Below are 27,558 nucleotides of genomic sequence, written 5' to 3' on the forward strand. Positions count from 1 at the left end.
TACACAGCGCAGAGCGCGCTGCTATCAGTTGGACCAGTTCGTACGTCGTTGGGCAGCTCTTAGAATTTTCTCTCGAGTAGCCCTCGCTCCTGAGCAGAGCCACAGTGGATGGTGAAACGTCCGCTGTGAAAGCCGGAGTAGAACGTTTTGCACAGCTCACGTGGGCCGTCAGACATTGAACCCGAGGCACAGGTTATGGAATCAAGGTGTACAAAGGCCGCACCCACGCGAAGTCGCCGGATAGAAACTTTCTACGCCAGAGAATGATTAAGGAGAAGGTAGCAGACAATACCTCCTGGTAATGGTAGTCCTTCAGCGGACTGAGCATATATAGCACCCGTATTTGGAAGGCCGTAGATGCCTTTTCTGACGTCTTTCCTAACCATAACAAACTGTCGTAACCCTTGAAATGAAGAACCCTCGAAATGATAAGGAGAAAATAAAAGTAAGCCTCGGGAAGACCCCCCAAAAGTTCTCGCGGCCGACTTAGCACACACGTAGTCTAGTATCACGTCCACCCTGCCGCTCTGAAGATCCAAATGGATGTAAATAATGGCCGTTCTTTCTTAAGAACCATCACAAGCGCCCGGCGCCTTTCAGTCTCGTGGAAGCGCCGACACGAGAAGCCTCGCCGGGAAGAGCTGCTTACAAAAGCGCACGAGGGAGGACGAAAAACAAGGCTATTCTAACGCAGGCTATTGCAGCGAGTGAGCTATACGGGACGATATATAGACGGCCCACGCGTGAGTCACGATTGGGTTCAAAAGCCCTGTCGGCACAGCACGCGGCCAATATATGTTACGGGACTGAAGACCAGAGGCCGGCCGCGAGGGAAAGAGAGTGCATTCAATTACGTGCCGCTCGGCTCCCTTTTTCATAAATCTTCTTGGTCGAACAAACATCTCGCACACCGCTATACAGAAGACGTCGGCGGCCATCGCTTACGTTTCCGAACGCGCTTTTCACTCGGACACGATGCATATATCGCGACGTTGAGACATGTCGTCCTGGCCAAGGACACGAACTCTGTGGCACTGGCTATCAAATCCGCAGGCGGGTCCGCATGGGCCGTCAATTCTGCTGCGTCCACAAAGGCGCAGGCAACTATCCGTAGGAACGGCTCGAATGCGCTGCCTTTTTACAGTGAACGAATGCCTATGCGACCGTACCCCGAGCTCTCTCTCTCTCTCTCTCTCTCTCTCTCTCTCTCTCTTATAAACGCGACTAAGCGCACGATACGCGCAGAACGGCGTGTACACGGTGGGTCAATATAAAAACCAAACACGATATTCCCTTTCAAAGCCGGTAATGTTGCTTATTCCCGGGCTGAAACGCTCAACCAGGGGGGTTCGATCCTTCAACACGAGGATAGGGGTTGTGCAAATAGTGATTTTTGAGAGCGAATCGAATGCGAATCGAATGCGAATCGAATAGTGCAAGAAGCGAATCGAATCGAATGCGAATCGAATAATGAACAGCCGTTATCACATTTAATATAAAACGATGTGCACATCCCAGTATTCTTAAAATTAGCAACTTTCTGTCATTACATATAGCACGTTATGAAGCGCTTTTTATTACAAGTACAAATGGAGCATTAGAAGCAAACAAGTAGTCTTTACGCATACACAGGGCTCTCTTCAGAAAGTGCGAATGACTGCTGCACAGTCTGTAAGGCATGGCTATCCTAAGTGACGTAGCCTGCTCCACTACGCAAGTTCTTTTGGGCGCTGTTGGCGTTTTGAAATCTTCGAGAAGTATTCGCATTTACGAATAATGACCATTCGATTCGAAGACCGAATCGAAGAAGACACTATTCGATGCGTTAATCGAAAGCTTCGAATATTCGCACACCCCTACACGAGAGCTATACATAGCTAGTAGCAGTTAAATTGAATAAATTATGGGGTTTTGCGTGCCGAAAACACGATCTCATTATGAGGCACGCCGTAGTGGAGGACGCCGGAAAGTCGGACAACGTCCTTAACGTGCACCTAAATCTAAGTAGACGGGTGTTCTTGCATTTCGCCCCCGTCGGAATGCGGCCGCCGTGACCGGGATTCGATCCCGCGACCACCTGCCTAGCAGCCCAACGCCATAGCCACTAAACAACCACGACGGGTAGCTGACAGCAGCAGGCGGCGCTTTAGTGCATGTTTGCAGGAACTGCTGCATGAACAGAGTGTGCAGCACAATGACATTTTATTCCAACCAAAAACGATAAAGAACGCGGGGGATAAAAGCCGACCTTACAAGCGGCTGGATAGAAGCCCTCTGTACGTGTTACATTTCATATTGGTGCGCAGTCATATTGGTGCACGGTGCATTGGCTAGCACCGCCGCGTAAGTATGTATACTGTAGCATCTCAGGAGCACGGTCAACTGTGCACGTTTGCGTACGCCTTGTGCTTGAAGAAACATGTAAAAATATAACAGAACAACCGCGGGTGTGTCCCGATAAGGAAGTCACAGGAAGGTCCCGACTTTTCTTTTATTTCCACGCAATCTTTATATGACATAGCAGGATGCCTGCTTACATAGGAACTGAGCCTCTTTATTTTTTTACAGCTATCTATATTTTCGTACTTCTTATAATTTATTAATAGCTTTCTTAATTTAAATAAATTCAGTTGTTTGCGCAATCCCAACCAACAAACACAATATGGCAAACTTAGCTTCAGGGCAGGAGGCTACACAATATGTCGTTCTTGGCAATTTTTTAATCAATCTTATAAAAGCGAGTTTCCCTCGGGATGTTTTTTTCCGTGCGTACTTTGTTACATGCTAGACGCGCACCAAAATGTAGTTAGTCTCTCTTATGTGAGCTACTCTTATCTTAAATTTTGGCGGAAAGCTATGAATATCGCAAGACGTCGAAAACTCGTTTTTCAAAAAAATCTTTCAAAATGTTCCGATTTCGCTCAAATGTCTCAATGATTATCTCCTGTCATCAGCTATCGCTTATGTGAAAAGAAAACAAAACCACATTGGTCATTTTGCCCCGAGCACAAAACAAAGCAACAAATAATGGTGTATATAGACTGTGGTGGCGTAATGCTTGCTGCTGCACGTATCCTTCGTAAAGGCGCATGATTTAGCACGCATGCGCAGAGTATAAAAATTAAACGTCGATAAAGACAGGCACGCGCACGCCATCTATCGGTAAGCGCCCTACTCAGCATCCGCGCATGGTCGGCACTGAGTCGGCATGTGCCGAAGTGGTTCTCAATGTGGGCGAGCCTTTAAGAGCACGCGCTATTCCAAACGCTGCCGGGGCACGACACGCAGGTATAAGAAAGTAAAAAAAAAAAAAAAAAAAAAAGATTCGAAACGGCAGTTCTCCTGCAGTTATTCGCTATGCAGCGTAACCTAGATATAACGAAACACGATTTCTCAAAACTTGGCAAATTAACTTGGCAAGATATTTCGGTTACCCAGCAGGTATTCATAGAGCCTCATAATTGAAGTCCTCGAAGCAACTAAGTGAAAACAACGTCTCGCTCGATTTAACTGGGTATTGAAGGAGGAAGAGGAGGGAAAGAGATAAGTAGAAGGCAGGGAGGTTAACCAGAATAACGTCCGGTTGGCTACCCTACACCGGGGGAATGGGAAAGGGAGAAAACAAAGATAACAGGGAGAGACAGGAGGGAAGGAAAGAAGAAAATTGCGGTGAGTCCGCTGACGTGTGTGGTCTTACAGAAATTGCACTAATAGACACAGATGGTCGCACAATCCCGTCGTCCCTAATAAGCACAAAAGTATGTGGCACCGAAGAAAACATCGACCACCTGCTGTGCCACTGTCCCCGATATATCCCAGAGAGACACGAACTTGCCAAAGCTTTCCAAAAACTGGATAATCGGCTGCTTTCTGTGCAGGTGCTGCTGGAACACCGCCCCCATCGCCCGTCGACCCATAAAACTGAGTATTGAAGGAAGATATGGTTGAAGTATGGGGAACATATGGGTATGCCAGGCTTCAGTTTAGGTGATGGACGCCACCGGTCTTGTAAGGTTCGCCGCTCCCATAAAGAAACACAAAACGCGCTCAACGGGCTCTGCAATAAGCGCGTAGGCAGGCAACAATAATTACTGCTGTTACGATCTCTTGCTATCGAATAAGTATATTGCTATTCGCGTGAGTGTTTTAACTATTTTCGATTTAACAAAGCTTTCGATTTCAATAAATGTTCCCGTCAACATTGTGAAATAGTAGGGGTGGGAGAATACTCGAAGTTTCGAATACGAAATATACATATTACACACTATTTGTAATCGAAAATTAACTATTTGCTATTCTCTAACACCCAAAAGCGACCAAATATTTTGCAAGAACCGACTGTTGAAGACTGGTTGCTGCTCTCTGTCTGCCAAACAAAGTATCGCAATTGATTAGAAGTGAAACAAGACTAAGATATCTTGAAGCCATGCAGGAACAAAATGGGTAATGCAAGCCATGTTTTCGGTTTCGCGGCGGCAGACATTAAAACCTGCGATTTTTGCTTGCCGTCTATAATATTAGTGTTTTTTGCAGTCTAGTCCTGCAGCAGTTTCATCTTCTACGTTAAAATCAGTGATGTTTTTTTTCTTGGAACGGGCCTTTTTGCATGTGTCTTTGGCAAGCAAGTCCAACATTTTCTCTCTTTCTTTTTTTTTTTTTGCTTTAACAAGCACTTATTTAGCGTCTATTCATAGAGCAGCCATTCATTCTTGAAAAGCTTGTTTTAAACCAGGCTATCTAAATATATTGAGAGGCTATTCGTGCAGTTCAGCTATTGACAATAGTGATGTGTGTGCGTGTTTCGCTAGCCAGTGCAAACGTGGTACCTAATGATACATAATATTCGTACTATAAATATGTGTGTCTGCACTTGACCATTCGATATTCGATACTTACTATACTCGTATTCGAAAAAAAAGTGATATTCGCGCACCTCTATTAAACGGGGCTTTAACCGTATTCGCCCGTTGCAAATCATTGAGACGCGCTGTGCATTTATTTGCCTTTTCTTTTTCGTATCGTCTTTTTTTTTAACTTTTTTTTTCAGCAAAGAAAAGTCGTCGAACAAGTCCAGCCGGTTTCAGCCAGTCAGGAAGGCGAGCTTCCATAGTTCGCTACACAGAGAAAGGCGGCTCGCTACGGATGCGACGCCCCTATATGACCCCTGATTATATTAAAGAGCCGCGACACTGTAGCACAATAGACTACTCGCGTGTTTACGCTGCTCTCCTGCCGGCGGGCAGACGACTAAGAGGATTACTGAACGAGGATTCGCCTCCTCAACTTGCGTTTACATTTAAGTGGGGCACTGAGGAAAAATCTTACTGACACTGTTTCTTTTTTTTTTTTCTTCGTTCGCCTCCTTGCGAACTGGTATTAATCCCACCAATGATCTACAACACTTGGCCGTACGATCGTTACGTTTCTTGGCGTTCTGCCGTAACTTTACAAAAGGGGTTTGAACTGTAAAGCGACATACGGCCGGGGTGTTTCTGCAAAGACTGAGTAACTTTTAAAAATCACGGTTGGCAGATAGCCGATGCTAGTCTTTGATGTGCACTGCTAAAACAGGCGGACATTATTTACACGATAAATCGAAATTCATAACCGACTAATTAACAAAGTTCACTAATTCAGTTCTAACTAATTCGCCAACAGCACATGTTGTAATTTACAAATTGTAGACAGGAAAAAAAGATCGCAAGGCGGATTCAAGTAGAACCAATTCTCAGGATGACATCAGTTCAGAGATATTAATTCCAGAACTTTGCGAAGAAATACATAGGCGGGCCAGTTACGTTCGTGCTTTAATGCATAAAACGGTAATTTATGTGCCGTAAAGTAATTAGTTTAACACTTAATTCATGCATTTTTTTAATTAGTCGATTATGCTTTTCAATTTTTCGTGCAAGTAATATGCCTGCCTCTTCAAGCAGACCACCTCAAAGAGTAGAATATTGCTGTCTGCTACAAGCAATCTTAAAAATTACTTGAGGTCTTCGCAGAAACAACTCGCTAATTGGAACACCCATATCCGCAGTAAAAGTTGCGGCAAGAAATTTCCCAACGCTTTGAATGCCCGCTGCCTCCCTCTTTGTACGGCTCCAACATTGATGAGGATATCAAGGACTTAAACGTTTCTGTCAATTTCCTGATGGTTCGTTTTGTTTGAACGTACATGCGAAACGCGATAGGCGCGCTAATTTCCGGGACTGCTGCGACCAATGTTACGAAAGCAAACTCCTCGGAAGCGTTCCTTTTCCGCAATTATAAGCTCTGATTCCGCATAATGCGCAACAGACGCTCGCTGGAAATCCACGCGGTCTGAGATATTGAACAAGAGCATCTCAAATGGCTTCCGGTTATTTGTTATTCTTTCTTACTTTTTTTTTCACAGTTTTTAAAAACATGTTTAGCCGGTGTGTGCCACGGAAGGCAGCAGCAGAACTCACGAGTCAGTATTCACGGGAAACCCCATTCCACTTCGGTGTTTCAAACAAAAGAGCCTTAAGAAAAGAAAAAAAAAAATGTGTACGTGAATCAGGGGTCTGGTACGAATGATCACAGCTTTTCGAGCAGCTGTGAAAGCGCTATAACTGTGACCCGCAGCCGTGCTCTGATTCGGTCGCATCCGGGGAACCCGCACAAACTCGCGCCGACGCAGGCACGCGCGCGCGCAGCTGCAAAGGCACTCGTCTCGCTAAAAAGACTAGCGACCGACGACACGAACATGCGCGTAGCGAAAACAAGAAAGCAAACGAGGAAACAATCGGGATTCTTTCTTCCAGCACCGCTCCGTCATCAAGCCCGACAGCGGAGCCGCGATCGGTTCGTCGAGGACGTCGACCTCTCTGCGGGCGGCGCGGGCGACGACCATGCGTGCGAGCGCGGACACCGCGTGCCGCCGAGGGGACCGAGAGGCCAGCGACACATGCGACCGGTCGCAGGCGAGAGGGTGGACTCGGCGACCACACGCGGTCCCGCGGGCGGAATCGCGTGCGCACACCATTTACCTTTAGCGGCGCTTCCATGGCTATCATCTCCGGGCCTGCTTGGAAGACGCGCTGCCCGGCGCTGGCACCGAACGATGTTTTCAGACTCTCGGAGCTCTCTGGCCGGAGCCAAGGCAGCGCTCCTCGCGCACAGCACAGACGCACGCACGCGCGCACGTCGGCCCGCCCGCCAGCGGCACCGGGGGCGAACCGCGGGAGCGAGGGAACGGAGAACGAGTACGGCACACGCACACACAGACACTTCCCCAGTGGAGTTCGAGCCGAGGGGGGAAGCGAAACCGCTGCTGGCGCCAACGAGGGAAACGGTGGTGATGATGATAGCGACGCGCTCGTAGCAGACGCAGTCGCAAACTCCGTGCGCTCCCCCGACGGCACCTGGTTCGTTTACGGTGGTTAAATTATGGCGTGACGGCCGGATTTCCTCTCTAGCTCCCGTAAGCTTCCCCGCGTGGCGCTGGCGGTAACGCACGAACGGACGAACTGCGTAGCTAGACAAAGAAAAACACGGTCGTACGGCCGGACAGGTTATACCGTGGTCGGAGAGGCTGCGCTCGCTGCGCCAAGCTTCAAACCGGACGAGAGCACGCAGGGTGCTGTAATATTTGTTCGGTGCCGTTTGCCGGTTTAACACGTTGGCTTTGAAATGCGCCACGCTGACTGACCCAGTTTAAACGCGCGCCGCACAATTGTTTCAAAGCCTCCCTGTTTTAAATCGTATCACGGATAACACATCTTAATCAGACAAACCTTTACGTTTGGTGTTCACGTATTGTCGCGACACCTGCTATGTACCGAATCAACTAAAACATGCGCCAAATGTGACAACTCAGCTATAGATACTTTTTGTTATGTGAATGATAGGCGGCGCAAAAAGTGCCCAACAACCGACATTTGCAAGCAGAGGTAGTTTCCCAGCTGGCGTCATTAAGATGCTGAGGGATATTGGCGCTTGCGACGCCAGCGCCAGAATGCCTGGAGCGGAAGCCGCGGGCAGGCGCATTAGAGAGCGGCGGGCACTCGGATGTTGAGCGATAGAACTGTGACGTCGCCAGGGCACCGGCGGGCGCTCTCCCACAGGGTCTCCTTCCTCTCGCCGCCAGAGCGACCCCGACCTCCGGAGATGTTTTCGCGCGCTCAGCCAGTGATCATGCACGAAAGGCGACGCAGTTGCTTTCTCTGGAGCCGAAAACAGCTCGCGTCGCCCAAGGAGGACGCGCCCGCGTGCGCATATACATCTCCGCCGGCGCTATAGCGAAGATGCGCGCTTCATTACAAAGACAACACGAAATTACTACTACCTGTACTTTGCACGTTGATAGCTCGATTAGATACAATCTTGGACGTAAAGTAGAGAAATTTTTCGAATATTATCATGCGTGTGTGTGTGTGCGTGTTCGGGCGCGCTTTGTTTTCCCATGTTTTTGCAATATCCCCATTAAAGTCTGCAGTATCTGAAGATACAGTAAATAACTTCTACCAAGTTCTAGCCTGGCGCAAGACCGTACACGAAATTCTTGAACGTTGTCTCCAATGTCTGACAAACGAGGCGTGTCTGATCACAGACCTCGTATCGCGAATAGCGGTGTACAGTGTCCAACGTAGGCGAGCACCAGCAATTGATTCGAAAACCGTTCCAAGCCACTATCGTTGTCATTTTTTGTGTTACTTTTCTTTCTGAACACAAGTTCTCCCAATAAATAGTCAGATTCCTTATTCGCACTAAATGGTATTGTTTGCGGTTCGTCACTGTAACTGCAACGCGACATTGAGCAGCACGAACGGCGCAAATACTTGCGCATTACACTCTTGACGACGCAAATATAACGTTTACAAACTGCATGAGATTCCAGGTGAACCGTGTACGGTATTAAATACTAGTCAAAGAGTGAGACGGAGGCCAGACCATTTCACCATTAAGTAGTATTAATTGACATGACAGAGGCTTTCAGTTCGAAAGGCAAATAACGAGCCAAGAGTTTTCATCTGTGGGAGATACTAGCTGATAGACTCCGATACGCTCAGCGGGAACAAGCGCTACAGAGAGGAAAAGAATAGAATGAAGAGAACTGTTTAGCCAACAAAGTGACTTCTGTAGATATCACCAGGGCAGAGTTGGTTTTTAAAGGCGAAGCTCTTTCACAGCTTTCGCAAGGTCGATCCAAGCAGGTCGCGAGGCTTCGGGCGCGAAGTGGCTCAGAACAAATTGTCACCGACATCAGCAAGGGTGGTCATGGGGCGATTGAAGCGCGACTACGTCACGAGGGAACAAACGTTCGGAAAGAAAAAAACGCTTTTTAATTAACACGACAGGCAGTTTGATTCATTCTACGATAACAAAATTCCTAATCAATTTTATATACGCGTGGTAAGGAAAAAAAAGAAGACAACTCAATGTTATGTTATCATTTATACCTTTTATTGCGAAAGCATTTTATGTCCCATTAGGCGAAAATCTGTCGGCGTCGGCGCAACCGAAACATGGCACCAAAAATGGTCGACGGTACAAACAGTAAGAACACATCAAGATATGCTCGGATTGATGTCGAATTTCTCAGGTAGGCTCCTGTAAACAAATTTTAGAGACAATATTGCATTTGCGAAATTGAAGCGCGACAGTCATGTATTCAACAACAACTTCACAAAAATCGTCGTAGGTACTACGGCGTGCGGTAATTTGGCTGTGGGCAGCCCTGAACCCACACGAAAATTAAACAGCGTGTCAGTGACGCTGATCTCCCTACCCTATTATAAAACGCCACCTGCTGCGCGCATGCCAATGCTATGACAATTAGGAGTTTTTAATTAAGGGAAAATGAGACATCCACCCAATCGTAGCAATTGCTACAAAGGAAACCCCTCCCCTAACTGGCTTGGCTTGAGTTCGGCAGGCGGCGCTCACGTTCAGCGCGTCCATGCTTCTGGCCATGCTTCCATCAATGTTTCTGCGAGACCGCCTCGTGAGGCCTAGGAGCAGGACACAGTAATGAACGAACACTATCGTTCGAACGCGCCACCGTTCGCACGACCGTACACGCGAACGAGTCGGACTTCCTCGATTTGTCGCGCGCCCATCGGCATGTTCTTTCGGTAATAATTCGGCTGGATATGTAGATTGGTGTACAAAAGGCGCAATAAATGTCCTTGCGATTATTTGCACTACTGTGTTGTCGCTCCTTTGTCCCAAGAGCACGGGTGACACCCCACGAGGTAAGTTACGGACAGTTGCAAGTTAGCTCCCTATATAGGCCTTCTAAAGAGTTTAGGAACTGCCGTATACAGCGTCGATGTCTATGGTGTATTAGCTGCAAGGGTTAAAATTAGTTTTTGAAGGTTTGAAAGAGGGTATAGCGCTATAGGTAGCTCAACACACATTCCAATAAGTGCGTTCGATGTGACGATTCTTTTTCCGGCGAAAGAACAACTCGACGGCTCATGCTAGCACAGTTCACATTCACCCAATTAGTACATCGTTTGGGCGGAGAAGATACAGCCTCAATTTCCATGTATCGATAACATTATAGCATACGGCCGGTGCGTTCGCTGCACGCTTCGGCACAGGTCGAGATCTCTAAACCCCATATTGCCTCTGTTTACGCTATCTGCGGCTGCACAGCTGCAGCCAGAATGCATGTAGTACGTAACTCGCGGCATATGCAGGGCGGCCGCATCAACGGCGGTAATAAGGCACTTTACAGCCCTCAGCTGGCGTTGCCCCGACGCGGCGCAGACATGCGGCAGCCCTGTGCCGGAGGCGGTGAAGCAGGCCAGTTTTTATTGCGCACTTTTCGATACGACCCACTTGCCCGATGCGCGAGGTCCTGCAGCACCCTTTTGGAGCACGTAAAACCGCCGACCACAAGCACCGCCTCGCGATGGAGGCTCCTCAAACGCATATATACATATATAAAGACAGCAAAATATCTTCGCAGGCTCTGTCTTGTCGACGTTCTGATAGGACGAAAATTAACTTTACTGCTCTTTCTGGGCCTCGCGAAACATTCTGTTTGAGCCCCTGCACAGACTTCGCAGAGTTCCCTCGTTTATTTTTCTTCGCCTTAATGCGCTTCTTTGCTGCGTCTCCCCGAACTTCCTCTCGAATTTCAACGGGGATGGATTGGAGAACCTGGCAAGGAGCGCCTTCGCGCCAAAAATAGAAACATAGCGCGACTGGCCATAAAGGGGCGCCGAAGAGAAACAAGCTTAAGGGTCGTAATATGATTTCCAACACCTACAATTTTCGTAGAACACGAGCGAACGCCTTTCACAACAATGTGAACTGACATTATCGAGCCTCCGTTGTATAGGGAGTTCCGCGTCCACATTTTTGCTTTCGTAGATCTGATCTCCCTATACTAATTTCTTCCTTTCGTAACGAAACTGAAGAACTTTTCTTTTTTTTTTTTTTTTTCCTGCTGCCGCTTTCTCCGCATAATGTTTTGCTTATTTCCAACTAACGTTCAACGTTGTCGAAATCAAGCCTATCGTCATTTGGTGCGCGTCAGCTCAGTACCACATTCTTAGAACGCTAACGTTTAGGTTAACCTTTAGTTACAAGTAATCTATTACATAAAGGTTACTAGATTACTAAACCAACTTGATGATTGTGTTTTTGTTAATCTCCGTTGCTGCTACCTTAAAGATTACTGCAACGCCAAATGCCTCGTAGCCTTTAGGTTGTAACTTATATTTTAAAAAATAAATCGTCATTCGTGGCTCAGGGAATCTATTGCGTGTATTGGAAGTTTGCTGATTACTCTGTCGCATTGCGATGCTGATATGAGGCGTCCAGCCGGCACTAACATGTTAAATATGGTGTGCGGCCGCCGGACGGAGGCAGGTTCGACTAAATTAATATGTTATTGGTGCCAGTCGGAATGTTCGTTTTCGCAATATAAAAAGAACGTTTAAATCTTGCACGAGCGCATGCTCAAGTCAACCAGCAGCAATGCAGTGGCGAATGATTTATACTGCATACGTGTCGTTATAATGTAAAAGCAAGCCACAGAAACATTGAACACACATCGGAGAATATTGTGGCCAACGATGCTGTGGCATAAATTATAACTACGGTTCAGTGGGGTGGAAAGCCCCCCGCTACCATTGCAGGAATTTAGGCTGTGGTATAAAACCTACGTGCACAATAAATAAATGTGGATGCATTATGGCGATTGAATATACATTTTTACCGAACATTTTTTTTTTTTTTAATTTCCTTGTACATGAATGTTTAGTCGCGTTTGTTATATCTTCTTCTGGCACATGACAACCTTTGACAGCAGGTCACACAGTGAAGGGCGCACGCGGGCGCACGCTGGAATACTGTAAAAGATCGACGACCGACAGAATAAAACGTCAAGCAGGCCCAATAACTATTCTGTAGGAAAGAAAGCTGCTTTGTAATAAGAGTTACTGTACACTGCAACGGAATGTAATATGCCGCTGAGTTTTTTTTTTTTTTTTTCCTTTCCAATGCATAAGAGGCATGCATAAGTCAATTCAATGCATAATTCCTAAAATGCAGCAAATGTCGAGTTCCTAAGAGAACGCCAGACACACGTCACTTTTGTCCGCTCGAAAACACGCGAGAAATACACCGCTACATTCACATGACAGCGGGCGGGCGACAGCCGCTCCAGTAAGGTCTCGTAGAGAGATGAACGGGCGCTCACGGTATGAGGACACAATGCCGGTCGGCAAATGAGCAGAGAGAAAATATGCAAATAGAGACGAACAGCAAAATCTTTAAACTATGGAATGTTAGAATCTTGGTGTACGGTTACGTGACACTTTGACGGAACAGTAGCTTGATTATTTTTAGTTGCGCTCTATAGATGGATGCCATAATCAAACGCGCTTCAGCTTCAGCCAAACATGAGCGCAGTCATATCCCATCTGCGTTGTGTAGCTCTCTAGAAGCATGCCGGGAAGAGTATATCGCCGATGCGGTCATTTTGTAACGGCCGTGTCATGCTTTGTTTCATCGCTTTAATCACGTTTTAATGCTCTGCGATTTGGTGGCGTGCGTTTACCAAGCATGTATAGATATAGTGAGTCTGAGTCGATCGTGACGCGTTACATGCAGTTATCAAAAAGACTCCTAAAGGTGCGCGAGCCGCTGAAAAGAAGCCATGCCGCCGTGGAGCGGCGACATGTTTGGCGCGCTGCGTGGCCGCTGCAAGCAGCCGCATTGCCGATGGACCAATGGTAAAAATACTTCGCTTACGTGAGAGTGGTGAGCATCGCTTATGTTGTTGCTGCTGTAACGAATGCCGAAGACAGCAATACATGTGGCCTAGGTACGCAATGCTTCTTGTTCAATCACTTACGGCAATTAATATTATTTAATTAAGGATAGTTAAATTACCCTTAATCAAAGAATATTAATTGCCATATTTCAGTTTGCAATCACTTGATATTCCGTTTTTACTGTTAAACTGTCACATACTTGCGGTTTTTTTGTACTGTAGTGGAGTACGAACCGACGGGGAATTAATTTGCATTAGTTGGTTTGGATTGATTAATATTTTAATTAATCTTGGATTTTTATTGTTACCCAAATTTCCTAGACAGCACACTCAAATTTTGCGTGTTTAATTATTTGTTCTGTGGTAATATTTCATCTATTTGCGGTTTATGTCTCTTTCATTACATGTTAATAGCTGTTTGCAGTGCGACCTAAACTGAGATTACTATTCTGTCCTTGTAGGCTGCATTGCCCAGCAAGGAGATCGGAGAATTAACAACTGACATATTGGCCGCAAACATACATGATTGCAATGTGCTCTCAACAGGGATGAGATCGCCTTCCTTATGGTAGTCTAAAACTTGTATGCATTTGTATTTACACACACTGTACACGAACTTTCAACATTTATGCTTATTCGCATAATATAATTCCTGGAGCTGCTGTAGAAATGTGTGCTGTCACGCAGCGCAGCGCTGTGCTCGAAGCTCTTTTCATTGTTGCTTCATGGCCATGAAGGAAAAAAAAAGAACAGAGCAAGGCAAGATGTATTTTTGCCTGTGAAGCGAAAACTTCGAGTTACCTGGTTTTGTATATGCAAATAAAGTGATCATGAAATTTTCATTAAATGTTTTGTGTCAGCTCTTCTCGATGGTGCTACAAACATCATTTCCATAATGTGGGTGTTGCCGCCTCGTACCTCCATAAATTTCGTTTTGATACAGGCAATGTAGCATGCAGAAATGCGTAGTGATTCTGAAATGTGTCACCTTTCCAGATGTACTTTCCAGTTCTGCAAAGGATAATTATTTGAAGTCTCGCAATAATGTGATGACTTCATCATACTGTTTGCAGAAAGCTCTCTTTCAACATGAACCGCAGCAAAAAATTCAAAAGGTACAACTTTTATGATGCATCGTGCCTTCTATATCAATTGCTGCATGCAAGCTGCCTTGTGTAAATGACCTGCGCTGAAAAAAATAGCAAGGCGGCAAAGGTGACTTATACGCTGTGGTCCGGACCGTCTTTGAATACCAAAATAGAAAATTTGAGTTGAAATGTTGATATCTGCTGAACAACTTATAGCAATCGAAACAGAATTTCCGCAATAATCGTTAGTACGAGCATTAACACTACTTGACATATTATCGTGTAAATAACCAATTGTGTTAACGGCAGAACTGTTCAATCAGCACTCCACATCCGGTTGCAGGAAGTATTCTGCCGCAGAATATTCTCAGGAAAACATACTGCAAACATGCCATAAAATGTATTGCTGTTCCAGTTGAAATATTTATGTACAGAACGTTGTTGCAGGGCGTGCAGAAACAATACATGAAACAGCAGCGCACTTCACTGCAGATGGTGACTTCCAATTGCTGGAAACTCGTGCAAGGCACAATCTATGGCAAATTGGTATGCTTTGAGTACTGGCTGCCTTCAATATGCTATCACATGTCTCCTAAAGAAATGAAAAGAAGCTAATTAGTAAAATATTGACCCTAACTAATTGTGTTGTCTATCGCGCAAATTCTGATTTCTGTCGTCGCTATGAAGCTTTCACAGCAATAAAATGTCATTTTGTCTTAAGACCTGCATACTTATTAAGTTTATACAGAGCCATGTACAAGAATCTTGCACATAGCCCCTCCGGCCATTTTCATGAACTTTTTTTGTGATCTTTCGTATAGGCATAAAGTCTTGCACGTCTTCACCCGCGCGTCCTTCAGCGCATGCCCTTGAATTTTGTACATGCCTCCATCGGCCATCCATTCAAGTTCGCTGCAGTGCACTAACGTAACTCATTGAGCAACGCTTAAAAAAAATAGTATTTCACAAGGTCACCCGAAGTTCAAGAACTTTCCGTTACCTACGTCCAAAGGATATATATATATATATATATATATATATATATATATATATATATATATATATATATATATATATATATATTCTGATAACATACGCTTTTACGGCCTTTAGTCGTTGTTTCCACATTTTCAAGACAGTATCGTCCTGACACTGCTAACTGAAAGTTGTTGAAATTCGCCCAAACTTTTGAAATAGAACTTTTTTTAAGTGCTGCTCAGTGAGTTGGGCTAGTGCATTGCGGCGAAGTTTGACGGATGGCCGAAGAGTCAGTTGTCCTATATTCATGGGCATGCGCAGAATGACGCGCGGGTGAAGAGTTGCAAGACTGTATGCTTATGCGAAATGTTGCAATACAAAAATACTACATGTACCTATACTAAAGGTTACTATATACCTTTTAATTTATAGGTGCACGAAATTGTGAGAGTATGCCCCTGTATTAAACGTTACTTGGGTAAAGGTTACAATATTATTTCTGGTTTTTAGGTGCTCAAATATATGCCCCTTTATTAAAGGTTACTCGAGTAAAGGTTACTGTAGAATTTCTATCAATAAGTGTACAAATTTGAGAATATGCCCCTTTATTGAACGTTACCGTTCTAAGAGTGTAGGACCACTATAGCAGCTTTCCATAAGTTAATCGAAGCGTCCGGAAGGTTGCACTGCTATAGAGATGGCGATGGCGGTGAAATTTTTTTTTTTCTTTGTCAAGTATGCCCAGCCAAAATTCTGCTGTAATTTCGCCTTCTAATGTTTCCTTTCTTGATTGTCTAGTTTCTTCACTTGTCCTCGTTGTGTTAAGTTTCCATCTAGTTTCGAGTGGCCGACCGCATGGCTCATACCTGCCGCGTGTATGAGCCGTGTTTTGAAGCCACAAGGACAACCAATAGTAAAATTGGTTCAGGGAAGGAGGAGTAGGAGGCGTGGAAATACAGGCAATGCGCGGTTAGCGAAATTCAACGAGGACAGATCAACATGCAGTGAGCGGGATATTATTACGTGCCTAAGCTGTACATTAGGCTGCGAAGGACGTCGCTGTAGTGCAGAACTCGTGACCATCTCTGTTTCTTTAACGTTCACACGAACCTAAGTACACGGACATGTCTTGCATTCCGTCACCGTAAGAGTCGCGGTCAGTAACCAAACCCGCGACCACGATAACCACAACGCGGCGAGCGGGGTTCTTGGTTTGGGGACAGAAAAGTCGAGTAAACTGCAGCGCGCGGTTAACTGTCTCTCAAAGAGGTCACATCAACCGCGCTGCACTGGGAAGTGGAAACATTATTACAGCGAAGCTGTCTATGGCTAGGTTCCCGGGATTTCTCCTTCGTGGCGCAACGTCGACAGAAAACTATCATCATCTGTGGCTCTTAACCCCAAATGCAACGGGTCATAGCCCGTAAGTCTGACGCTACATGCACTCAGCAAAGTGAAGCAAACAGTACATACATTCTTTGGAATCACGCATACAACATATAGGACAGCATACGTTTCAATAAACACCAAGCTCAAACAAGCACCCGAAGCACATAATTGATGATAAGGCGCTCCTGCGCCCACAGTGTAATGCGAAGCACGCAGCGCTCCCCGCATACGTTTCCCGGTAAAGATTACTGTTGCGCTAGCTGCCGCGGCGACGGCAGCTTGACCGCAGCATACGCGGCCGGGAGTGATGTCACTACACTTTCGTACGTAAAAGAAGAGCCCACCTGGCGACAGATCTGCGTTGCTTGTGCACGAAATATGTAGCGGCGCAAGCCAAGTCGCGGGCCGTCGAAACGTCCCGGACTAATAATTAGGTACAGTGCATGTGAGTGCTAGAACGCATCTGTCCCAGCTAGCCAGTTTTCGTGAAATTTTCATCAGTCTCTGGGGCATTTTCCGCGTCCTGGCTTGAGGCGATGGACGCGGAACGTTCCGCAGGCCCGTGCTGCCAGAAGTCTGCAACGGCAATCTCTTCTATGAGTCAAGGCACCTGGTCAACCACCAGTGACCGCTCAAAAGAGACTCCTACTCCTGTGGCCATGGATGCAGAGCCTATTGCCGGCCCGTCTGGCAAGATCACTGCATTAACAAGTTCCTCAAGGAAACGAGGCACCTGGTCCAGCACCAGCGAAGACACAGAGGTCTACTCAATCACAGGTGACGACTCATCTGATGACAGCTTCGTGTCGGTGAGGAGCCGAAGGGCTAAAAGGAGGCTTCTCAAGGCGTCGTCACCAGCGAGTACGTCAACCATGCAGGCAGGTAGTGAACGCTGGCCGCACATCATCCTCTTCATGCCAGTGGATTCTTCTGTCAACCTTCGAGTATTGAACAGGCAAGCTCTCTCTGTTTTTCTTGAGGGAAAGGCGCCAAACGAAATCAAGGAAGTCCGGCTGAACACACGAAAGAATGTTCTAGCTGTCGACACAACCCGTGGAACCACGCTGGAGACGCTACGACAGATAACAGATTTGGGCAACATAAAAGTACGATCGGTCATACCTATGGATGGGGCCTGCACTGCAGGTGTGATCTACGATGTTGACTTGGCTATTTCGAACTCGGACCTGCCAATTCTGATCAAACCGGCATACGAAGGAATGGTCATCACGCACGTATGCCGACTGGGCAACAGCCGTTGTGTGAAGATTGTGTTCAAGGGGGATTCCATCCCTTCGCACGTAAAGGTCGGTCACTTCCGACATGTCGTACGACGGTTTATCCCAAAGCCGCTTCAATGCCACAAATGCTTTAAGATCGGACATGTTAAGGGCGCCTGCGCAAACTCCCCAATATGCCCCCGGTGCGCGGAGTCACACACGGTAGATGTCTGCCGTGCCACAAACTTTAGGTGTGGCAACTGTGAAGGCACCCATGAAGCGACGTCTAAAGAATGCCCGAGAATCAAAAAAGAGTTCGAAGTTCTGAAGCAAATGGTGAGGGATAACTCAACCCATAGAGAAGCCTCAGAAAAGATCCGGCGTCGACGTCGTCATCGACGGAAACGCTCAAGACAGGGTGGAGCTCGTGCGCCGCTTGCGCCAACGCCATCATCTTCATATAGAACGCCCGAGAGCACAAGGAGGCCTCAGACGGGAAATGCTGCCCCCGTGGAAGAGTGGCCGGCGCTTGCAGGCTCTCAGTCTTCTAAGGAGCCTCCACGCTTGATGCTCCCATCGAAGCCCGCTTCTGTCGGTGAGGCTTCAACAGTCGACTGCCAAGTGATGCCGGTGCTGCGATCCATTGTGAATGTCATCAGGGCCATGCTGACGAGCATTGACACTCCATCTGCTCGTAGTGGACTACAAGTGCTCGACGCGCTGAGCCCCGTCCTAGCAAGCCTTGAGTGAAGCAATGACTGACAATCACAAGTCATATCGTAAGGAGGTCAGAGAAGCGTCGATCCTTCAGTGGAACGCGAGAGGTCTAAGATCTCGCATCGCCGATTTTCGTCAATTTGTTCTCACTAACCGCTTTCCAATCATTGTCATCTGTGAACCAAGATTATCCCATCCAATGAGACTATCCGGCTACGAGACAATATTCTCATCAAGCGACATCAAAAGTAGCAAGGTGGTCGAGTTTATTCGCCGTGAACTCACTTACGTCGTCCAACCGGTGCAACATCATGACGACAATCAGTATGTGTGCATGACTGTTAAAAATAGGAAAGTCACCTTTGCACTCTTGGGGGTGTATCTGTCTCCATCAAGTCGATTTGACACCAAAAGACTAGAAGACATCTTGAAAACACAACCTGGTCCATGGATTATCACCGGGGATTTCAACGCTCACCATACCATTTGGGGAAGCTCAAAGGTTAACACGACGGGAAGACGACTAGCTTCATTAGCTTCCAACAATGGTCTCTACCTGCTGAATGACGCGAGTCCAACATTTCTGCGGGGAATAATGTACAGCAGCTGCCTCGATTTGACTTTCGTCTCCCACCGCCTCGCCACACATGTTAAGTGGTTTTTGGACATTGAAACGCACGGAAGTGACCACATCCCCACTTACCTCAAGATCAAGGGAATGTCCAACACGTATACGTTCACCACGATACGAAGAATAGATTGGTCTGTCTTTAAATTCCAGATTGAGGACGCTTGTCACAAAGGCCTCTCTTGTGGACTTCAACAAGCTATTAAGAAAACGGCACAGACGGCCACGCGCACACTTACGTGTTCTCCAAGGTATTCTGAATTCGACCTGGAATTGGAGCGGCTTCGTGCGATTCGCCGTCGTGCCGAAAGGAGATATCGACGCACTAAGTCAATTCAGGATCTCAGAACAGCCAGGCGAATGCAAAAGAAGATACAACGCCGCATGGATAAACTTGAGGCTCAGCGTTGGTCGAAATTTTGTGCGTCGCTAGATCCACGCAAACCGCTATCTCAAATATGGAGAACTGTGCGAGGTCTACGTTCTGTTCCGGAACAGCGTTTCCCGTTTAAGGCCCTAGCACTGTTCCAGCGCCGACAAGACATTGATGTGGCGGAAGACTTCTGTGCTATGATTGCGGGCCAGCCAACTCGCACAGGTTCGCTTACATTGAACCGTATTCCAGATTCACGCGATTCACGCATGGATCTGCCTTTCACGACGCAAGAGCTTGACGCGGCGCTCGCCCTATGTAATCGGTCGTCGTCGCCTGGTCCGGATGACATATCTTACCGCATGCTATGTCACCTTGGTGAACGGGCACGAAGTGCACACCTTCATATCTATAACGTGTCCTGGCAAGAGGGCAAAGTTCCTCAAGATTGGAAGCTCAGCCGCCTGGTACCGCTTCTTAAGCCTGGCAAGTCTCCCTTAGAGATTACTTCATACCGACCAATTGCGCTGGCAAGTTGCGTTGGGAAGGTAATGGAGCGAATGATCCTCGCCAGACTTGAGTGGTATCTTGAACATTACGAAATCTACCCGGACGCCATGGCTGGTTTTCGACGTCACCGATGTTCTATCGACAACGTTATCGATCTGGTAACCTATGTTCAACACCAAAAGACGTGTAAGAGGTTATCTGTCGCAATGTTCTTAGATATAAAGGGAGCCTACGACAACGTTCTTCATGACGCCATACTTGAAGCATTGGAATCGGTGGGCCTAGGCGGTCCATTATATCGTTGGACTCGCAGTTATTTACATAGGCGGTCTATATTTCTTAACACTGAAGCTGGCCCAACCTCGCAATATTATACGCACCATGGAGTTCCACAAGGTGGTGTCTTGAGTCCCACGCTTTTCAACCTTGTACTCATTGGTCTCGTGGAACGACTTCCGAACACAGTTAAAATTTCAATGTATGCCGATGACATCTGCGTGTGGGCATCTGGTGTGACACGGCCGCAAGTACGCGCCAGGCTTCAAAAAGCTGCCACGTCAACATCGGCCTACTTAAATGAACAAGGCCTCAAGATCTCGCCAGAAAAATGCGCATTGGTCGCGTTTAGCCGGAAGCCAATGAGATCATACGATGTCTCTATCGACGGTCAAAACATTCCTTATGTCAGGACGCACCGATTCTTAGGAGTAATCATTGATCGCGACCTCTGCTGGAGTCCTCATGTGGCCTACCTAAAGAAGCGCCTGACGGATATCTCTAATGTGTTTAAGTTTCTTGGAGGAAATGTCTGGGGTACTTCAGTACATGCAATGATGCAACTGTACAGGACGCTCTTTCATGGGTATTTGCGATACAGCTTGCCTGTGCTGACCAACACCTGCAGAAGTAATATCCGTACACTCGAAAGCGTCCAGGCCCAGGCGCTTAGAGTGTGTCTTGGATTGCCGCGGTGTTCGTCAACGGCTGAAACCATTGCGATTGCACACGATTTCCCAGCCAAGACCCATATAGTCATGGAAGCACTCAGAGCACACGTAAGACACCTTGCTCGAGCCCCTGCCCATCATCTAGCCACACTGCCAGAGGATCGACCACGTGCTTCCTTTTGTGAAACTGTCCTGCCCTATCGTGCATACCTTCCATCAGGTTATACAGCTCCAGCGAAAGTTCCGTTTCCACCATGGTGCTTGGCTCAAGCAAAGGTTCGACTAATCGTACCAGGCATACGAACAAAAGCCCAACTCTCGTCTCCAGCACTCAAGCAGCTTTCACTGCTCTTGCTGTACGAGACGTACAACGATCATCATCATCTGTATACTGACGCTTCAACCACGGTGAATGGGTCTGCAGGATCGGTGATCTTTCCTGCAAAACCTTCCACCATAAAGATTCGACTCTCTCACCAGACTACATCGACTGCCGCGGAGCTTGCTGCTATTCGTTGTGCCCTTCGTGTAATTTCTGACGAAATACCCAAGAAATGGAGCGTGTTCACTGACTCCAAGGCTGCACTTCATTGTTTGGTTTCTGCCTTACGCCGAGGACCCCACGAACAACTAGTTCTAGAAATCAGACTGCTGCTTCACCACCTCGTCGAGCAAGGACACGACATCACGTTGCAGTGGATTCCAAGCCACTGTGGCATAATGGGCAATGAACTTGCCGACGCAGCAGCACGATCTGCACATGAGGAGGGTTTGCAAGACTCCATTCCATTCTCAAGAACAGACGATGCAACGAAAATTCGTGTGCTTGCAAATGAAGCCATCAAAACTTTATGGAACACACCAAGCTTAAAGCATACACGTCTACACCGACTGGACCCATCCCTTCGACTTCGACCCCCATCTGGACTCTCTCGACTAGAAACAGCAGTACTTTGCCGACTGTGGCTTGGTGTCGCCTACACAAGATCCTTCGCCTTCCGAGTCGGTATAGACGACAGCGCGGCTTGCAGACACTGCGGCGGCGAGGAGACCATCGAACACGTGCTCTGCCACTGTCCTCAATACAGCGCGCACCGGCTGTCACTAGCGACCACGTTGGCACGCCTTGACGACAGGCCACTTTCAGAACAGTCAGTTTTGGAATGCCGACGTGAACTGTCGTCGCAGCAAAAGTCGGTCAAGGCTTTGTTGACTTTTCTACGTGACAGTGGCCTATTAGAAAGACTATAATGACCCCATTTCATCCCTTTTCATATTTTTTTTCTCACGCTTTTATTTTTGTCACGCTCTTCTTTCCGTCTTTACTTCCCCTTTCCCTTCCCCTAGAGCAGGGTAGCAAACCGGAGATTTTAAGTCTGGTTAACCTCCCTGCCTTTCTCTCATTTGCATCTCTATCCTCTACGTCGCAACGGGTAATCGTTCTAGTTGTCGCTTACAGCTTCGCTGTCGAACTACCTTCACATCGCGGATTGGATACCATTTTTTCTTTTCCTTTTTTCTTTCTTACATGCTCCCAGGTAAAGGGCAACGAGAGAGGCTTTTGTTATTTAAGCCCTAACTGTACGAGCTCGGCACGAGACGCATTTGTACGCCATCTGCTGTGGACTCACCCACGCACAAGACATTTGCAGGAGCTTTCGCTAAGACGATCGGGCCTACGCAACGACCAGCACGCTGACTGCAGCCACGTGGATTAAAACGAGTCTAATCTTAGAGGATTACTCGACTTCCTGCCTGATGCGAGATGGCACATTTATATCGGCTTCTTTTATTACTACGCCTCATCTGATATGACACATGGCATTATTTGCTAAAGACAGCCCACTTCGAATGGAGAAAAGGAGGTCGTTCTCACTGAGTAAAGTGTGCGAGAGCGGTGTCTAAAATTATATCACTCGTTAGCACGAAAAACTGCTAAGAGAAGCAGGCAAAAAAGAAGGAAAACAACAACAAAGGAATACTCTCGCGTTAAAAAAATAATGAAGGCAAGGAGGAGGTAGAGAAGAAGGCGATTTACTTGATGTTTACGTTAGCATTACTCGTTGCTGTCGTTTAAAAGCGGCCGCCTCTTAACCGTGAAAAGAACGCCGCGGTTGCCCTAAACAGCGCCCTGGATGATGGCGCAGGCGTTTGACCTTGTTAACAAAAGCGCACGCGAGTACTCGGAGCCGGCCACACTTTTTATCGCGCCGGTGCACCCGCGAGAATTCTACTCAATGTTCCGCAGCTTAATTTACGAGCGCCCGCAGCATAAGTGCTGCTACTGCCGCCATCACAGTCGTTTTCTTTCGTTTTTATACTTTCCGTCTTGTTTGGAAACGTGTTCGCGTCGAACAAGTTCAAACGAGTTTTTTGGAATCTCTCCGTCTACTCTCTGGCTCTTCTCCCTCCTACCACCCTTTCGCGCGCGGAAATAGCATCTTTACAATTGTTATTTTACCGCGCCTGATTATAAGGCTACATAGGAATATTCTTTTTTTATCAAACTTCACCACTAGGGGAGCTAATTAACCGGGTCACATTCGACAACGCATCCCTGCAACGCCCAAGTCACGATTTATAGCGCTGAGCAACCTCGTAAGAAAAATGGGGTCTGCCGAACTCTAGCGCACCATCATAATAATATAGAGCGAAGAGGTCGTGATGACGATGACAATCGCTGTGGCGCGTACCCACAAGGCGGGACAGTCGGCTCACGCGATTTCTTGGCGGCGTGTGAGGAAGCGTTAGAGAAATAACCATATACTCTAAGAATCGCTGGTGTTATTGCAGATTTCTTTATAACTGCTAGAACACTGCCCGATTTCTTGCCAGTTTACAACTGCCCCTTGATACCGTGACGCGGTGAAGTGAGGGCTGCACTACTTAAATTTCCGAGCATAATCTTACAGAGGCTTTAACTGTTCAGTACATCGAACATTCAGCATGGACCTTCATGATGTAGTGCCATTTATTGCGCTTATTGATATTCATTTAATAAAGAAGGCGAAGCGCGAGACACACATTAACGTTAGCGAAAATAAAGACACACAAGCTCATGCGGCCTTGTGTGTCTTACGCCTTCCTTCCGCACACTTTTTTTTTTTAAAGGGGGGGGGGGGGGGGGCTGCTTCACCATTTCTTATGTCGAACCAACTAACCCAAGTTACCATCCTGGAAAACAGGAATGACGTGGTTCGTAAGCTTCCAGACACGACCTACAAGAGACACCTTACACTTGAGGGGTCCATGCAGAGTTAACCAACCGGAACAAGTACACTTCTACGCAATGTCAGTAATAGATAGCCGAGCGAGTGAGTCAAAACATCGCGCTGTTCTGCTGCCACACGTGACCACACCCACCTGCGTCGTGACTTCACGAGACACACACCTGGTGGGAAGGGAAAACTGAACTGATTCGTAGAAAAACTTATCTAGCAAATTAGGCCGACCTAAAGCTTGCCAGCAACTTTCTGCAGTTTCGAGATCAAAGACCTCCATTTAACGCAAATAAATGAGAAGTCGAAAAATGCTTGAAACACCACAGCATATTACGGCATCCTTTGTCAAAACGGCAGCATTCCGCACACAGCTCGCGATTTTTCCTGGTGCGCGTTTCATGTGCGGCAATGAATCGGTTTCACGAGTTGCTATATACGCTGCGCACCGCATTTAGACCTTTCATATATTTTCAGGCGAAAGGTCGTTTGGATAAGCCCATTCTTCTAGGCGTCTCGCATCTGGTGAGGTGTTCTGAGCAATGTCTTCTAAAAGTTAGAGAACATAGGCTTATGGCCACTGTTTCGCCTACAGGGTCAGCTCAGTGAGAAAATAAAGCACCACCAACAACAACAACAACGAGATGATGATGATGACGACGACGACGATGATGATGATTGTGGTTGTGGTGAAGAATGGTCTTTAGCGCGCAAGTGCCAGTTCTGGCCAAAGGGCGCCAGTATATAACCAGAGCGCACAGTATATATAAGCGAGTGAGAAGTTCTGTCGCGTGTATACCCAGCCGCTGGAATCGATCGATCGCTGCTCTTCTGCGTAAGTACAGTGTCGAAGCGCTGTATAAGTGTGCAGTTGAACTTAAAAGTGGAGTTGGCGCAGTCTGCCACCAAGCCAACGTGAGAGCGAGCAATGCAATGAACTGTATACGTAGGGCGGGGAAGCGCAATGTCAGTGCCGGTGCATGTTTTACTGCGTTTCTTTTTTTATCCAAGTAAGAAATTGTCAACATTTTCCGACAAACTAAGAATGTCTTTAAAAGTGTTGGGAAATGCCAAGCTATGTCACTCGAACATGCGTTCCGAACATCAGCTCGTGTCGAAAAATATACGCTGCGAGCCTGACCATGGTGGCGGGAAGCGGGAGCTGACAGCCTGTCAAGTACGTTTCGCGCTTTCAAAATGTATACGACTCTCGGAACAGCGCCAACTTAGAAAAAAAAATGCAGTTTGGTCTATATAGTTGGGAGCAGTGACGGCGATAAGTTGCGACGCACCTCTGGGACTTCTTCTCGTGGGTTTCATATAGCGCCAAAAGTGTTTAGAATATAGGGCGTGGTACAGGCTATACCAGCTATAATGTCACGTTGTAAAGTGACGGCGAATAATGATAAATACTGCCAAAAGTGCAAAAATACACACACATATATATATAGGCTTAGAACTTGCGCGAGCGCGGTCGTCTCCTCTGAACAGACGGGTCAAATCAGTCCGTTATTTATACACGTTTCAGTGCGGATTCGAGAGTAATCGCTGGCGCTCGTGTACACTTTCGAGAATTGTATATAACGCTATTCGCGTCGCGCATGCGATCTGGTAAGCAAGCTCAGCAGGTATTGGTGGGCTATAGTTGGTTGGTCGTTATCTATTCATACGCAGCACACTTGATCAGACAATGCCGAACCTTAAAGCAAATACACACCTGGCGTAGCCCACCAGGCAATCAGCCAATCTCCACAGCATATCATTAAAACATATATAAAACGACAGTGCGTGTCGTCGTTTAGTCTTCTTTTCCCCTGTCCTCGTCTTTACTAGCGGTCAATATCATATGCAGTGAACACCAACTAGGCCAAACTCAAGTTCTTCTTTCGTACACAGAAGAGACGCAAAGAAGTGATTAATGCGCGTTCTGGTTAAGTATGACGATGACTGTACATTGTTTGCTACTCAATAGTCGTGGTTCTCCAGTATCGCACGGCGTGCATCCGTGCGAAAATGGCACGCACCCAAGACGTTATGACAAACAACAAACACGAAAACACAATTGACGACGGCCGACGACCCCAGGCACATTTTAGCGGGTCAGGAGTCATCCAAAGCCGTCAGGGTAAAACGCACGCCGAGAGACAGACGAGAGCAGAGCGAGCTTTTTGCCTTTTCCTTTCTTTCTTCTCGCTCTTCTTTTTTTTTTCTTTCTTTCATCCAATGTGGCAGAATCGAGGGCACACACCGAGGAGTGCACCGCAACGCGAGAGCTTATACTGCGAAATGCGTTGCGCGAGCAATGATTTCTCGTGACTGCACTTCGCAAGTGTCAAAGGAATTTACTAAAGCGCACGCCGCGTTTCCTTGGAGAAGACGCGCGCGCGCGCGCGCCCCTTCCCGAAGATGCGGCCCTGCATCGATCAGAATTAAATCCCCGCACGAACGAAAAAACGGGAATCAGGCCCAGCGCCTATTCTATTCCCGCAAACCCACAGATCTGCAATGCGACGGCTGAGAGAAACCTTTAAAAGCAAAGGAATTTGGTCCTGAAGCTTTGGCAGCACCGTCGAATCAATGTAAGACGATTTCTGCCGCTGCATCCAAATTATAGGGCGCAGACAGAGAGGCGCTTGCGTCACATTTGGCGCACGATTTTCGCATCCGTTCGTTCTTGGCTTCCTTTTGCGTCAGCCTGCGCACACAGTTGTTCCAGAGTGACAGCTATAACTTAAACTGTAGCGCGAGCCAAAAAGTCACGCCTCGATGCCAGTTAAAGCCAGCAATTGAAGTAGCGAAAAAGTCCCCTTCAGCGCTTTGAAGAATGATCCGTTACAGGCGATATCGGATTATATGCTCCGACTGTAACGCCCAGAAAGTATTCAATTTATTTGATAGTTTGATCACCAGTGATTCTTGAAAGTGCAGGCCATTCGAAAGTCTTAGTAAACACATATGTCGAAAATAACTGTTCTGATGCCGCTTTCCATCGTTCACTGCCATTGAGTTTTATTCCTGCAATAGCCCAGTCCTTTGACCGATGAAGCGCTGCTCAGGGAACATCTTATGTACTAGCCTCCGGCGTGTTTCACTAACGCACTCTCACCTTGGTATTTCATCCCTGAAATCTGCGCACTAAAGTGTCGGTACACAAGCTTTTCTATTTTTTAACATGCCTCTCCAAACGGAATGCAGCCGCTGCGGTTAGGAATGGAACCCAAGAGCTTGAGAT

The 27,558-nt window shown here is 47.0% G+C and overlaps 1 protein-coding gene across 7 annotated transcripts in view; it reads right to left on the bottom strand.

The window, feature by feature from the left end:
• SNF4Agamma (SNF4/AMP-activated protein kinase gamma subunit) overlaps positions 1 to 27,558 on the bottom strand; it is a 398,387-nt gene that overhangs the window by 315,317 nt on the left and 55,512 nt on the right. Inside the window, exon 1 of one of the 7 annotated variants that reach the window (XM_050188571.3) lies at positions 7,014 to 7,259. The exons of the other annotated variants lie outside the window; for them this stretch is intronic. Coding sequence (XP_050044528.1) covers positions 7,014 to 7,040 — 27 coding nt within the window. The 5' untranslated portion in view covers positions 7,041 to 7,259. Of the gene's footprint in view, positions 1 to 7,013; positions 7,260 to 27,558 lie in introns of those variants that run through there. 7 annotated transcript variants of the gene reach the window in all.

This window comes from Dermacentor andersoni, chromosome 2 (assembly GCF_023375885.2).
Source record: "Dermacentor andersoni chromosome 2, qqDerAnde1_hic_scaffold, whole genome shotgun sequence".
Taxonomy (NCBI): domain Eukaryota; kingdom Metazoa; phylum Arthropoda; class Arachnida; order Ixodida; family Ixodidae; genus Dermacentor; species Dermacentor andersoni.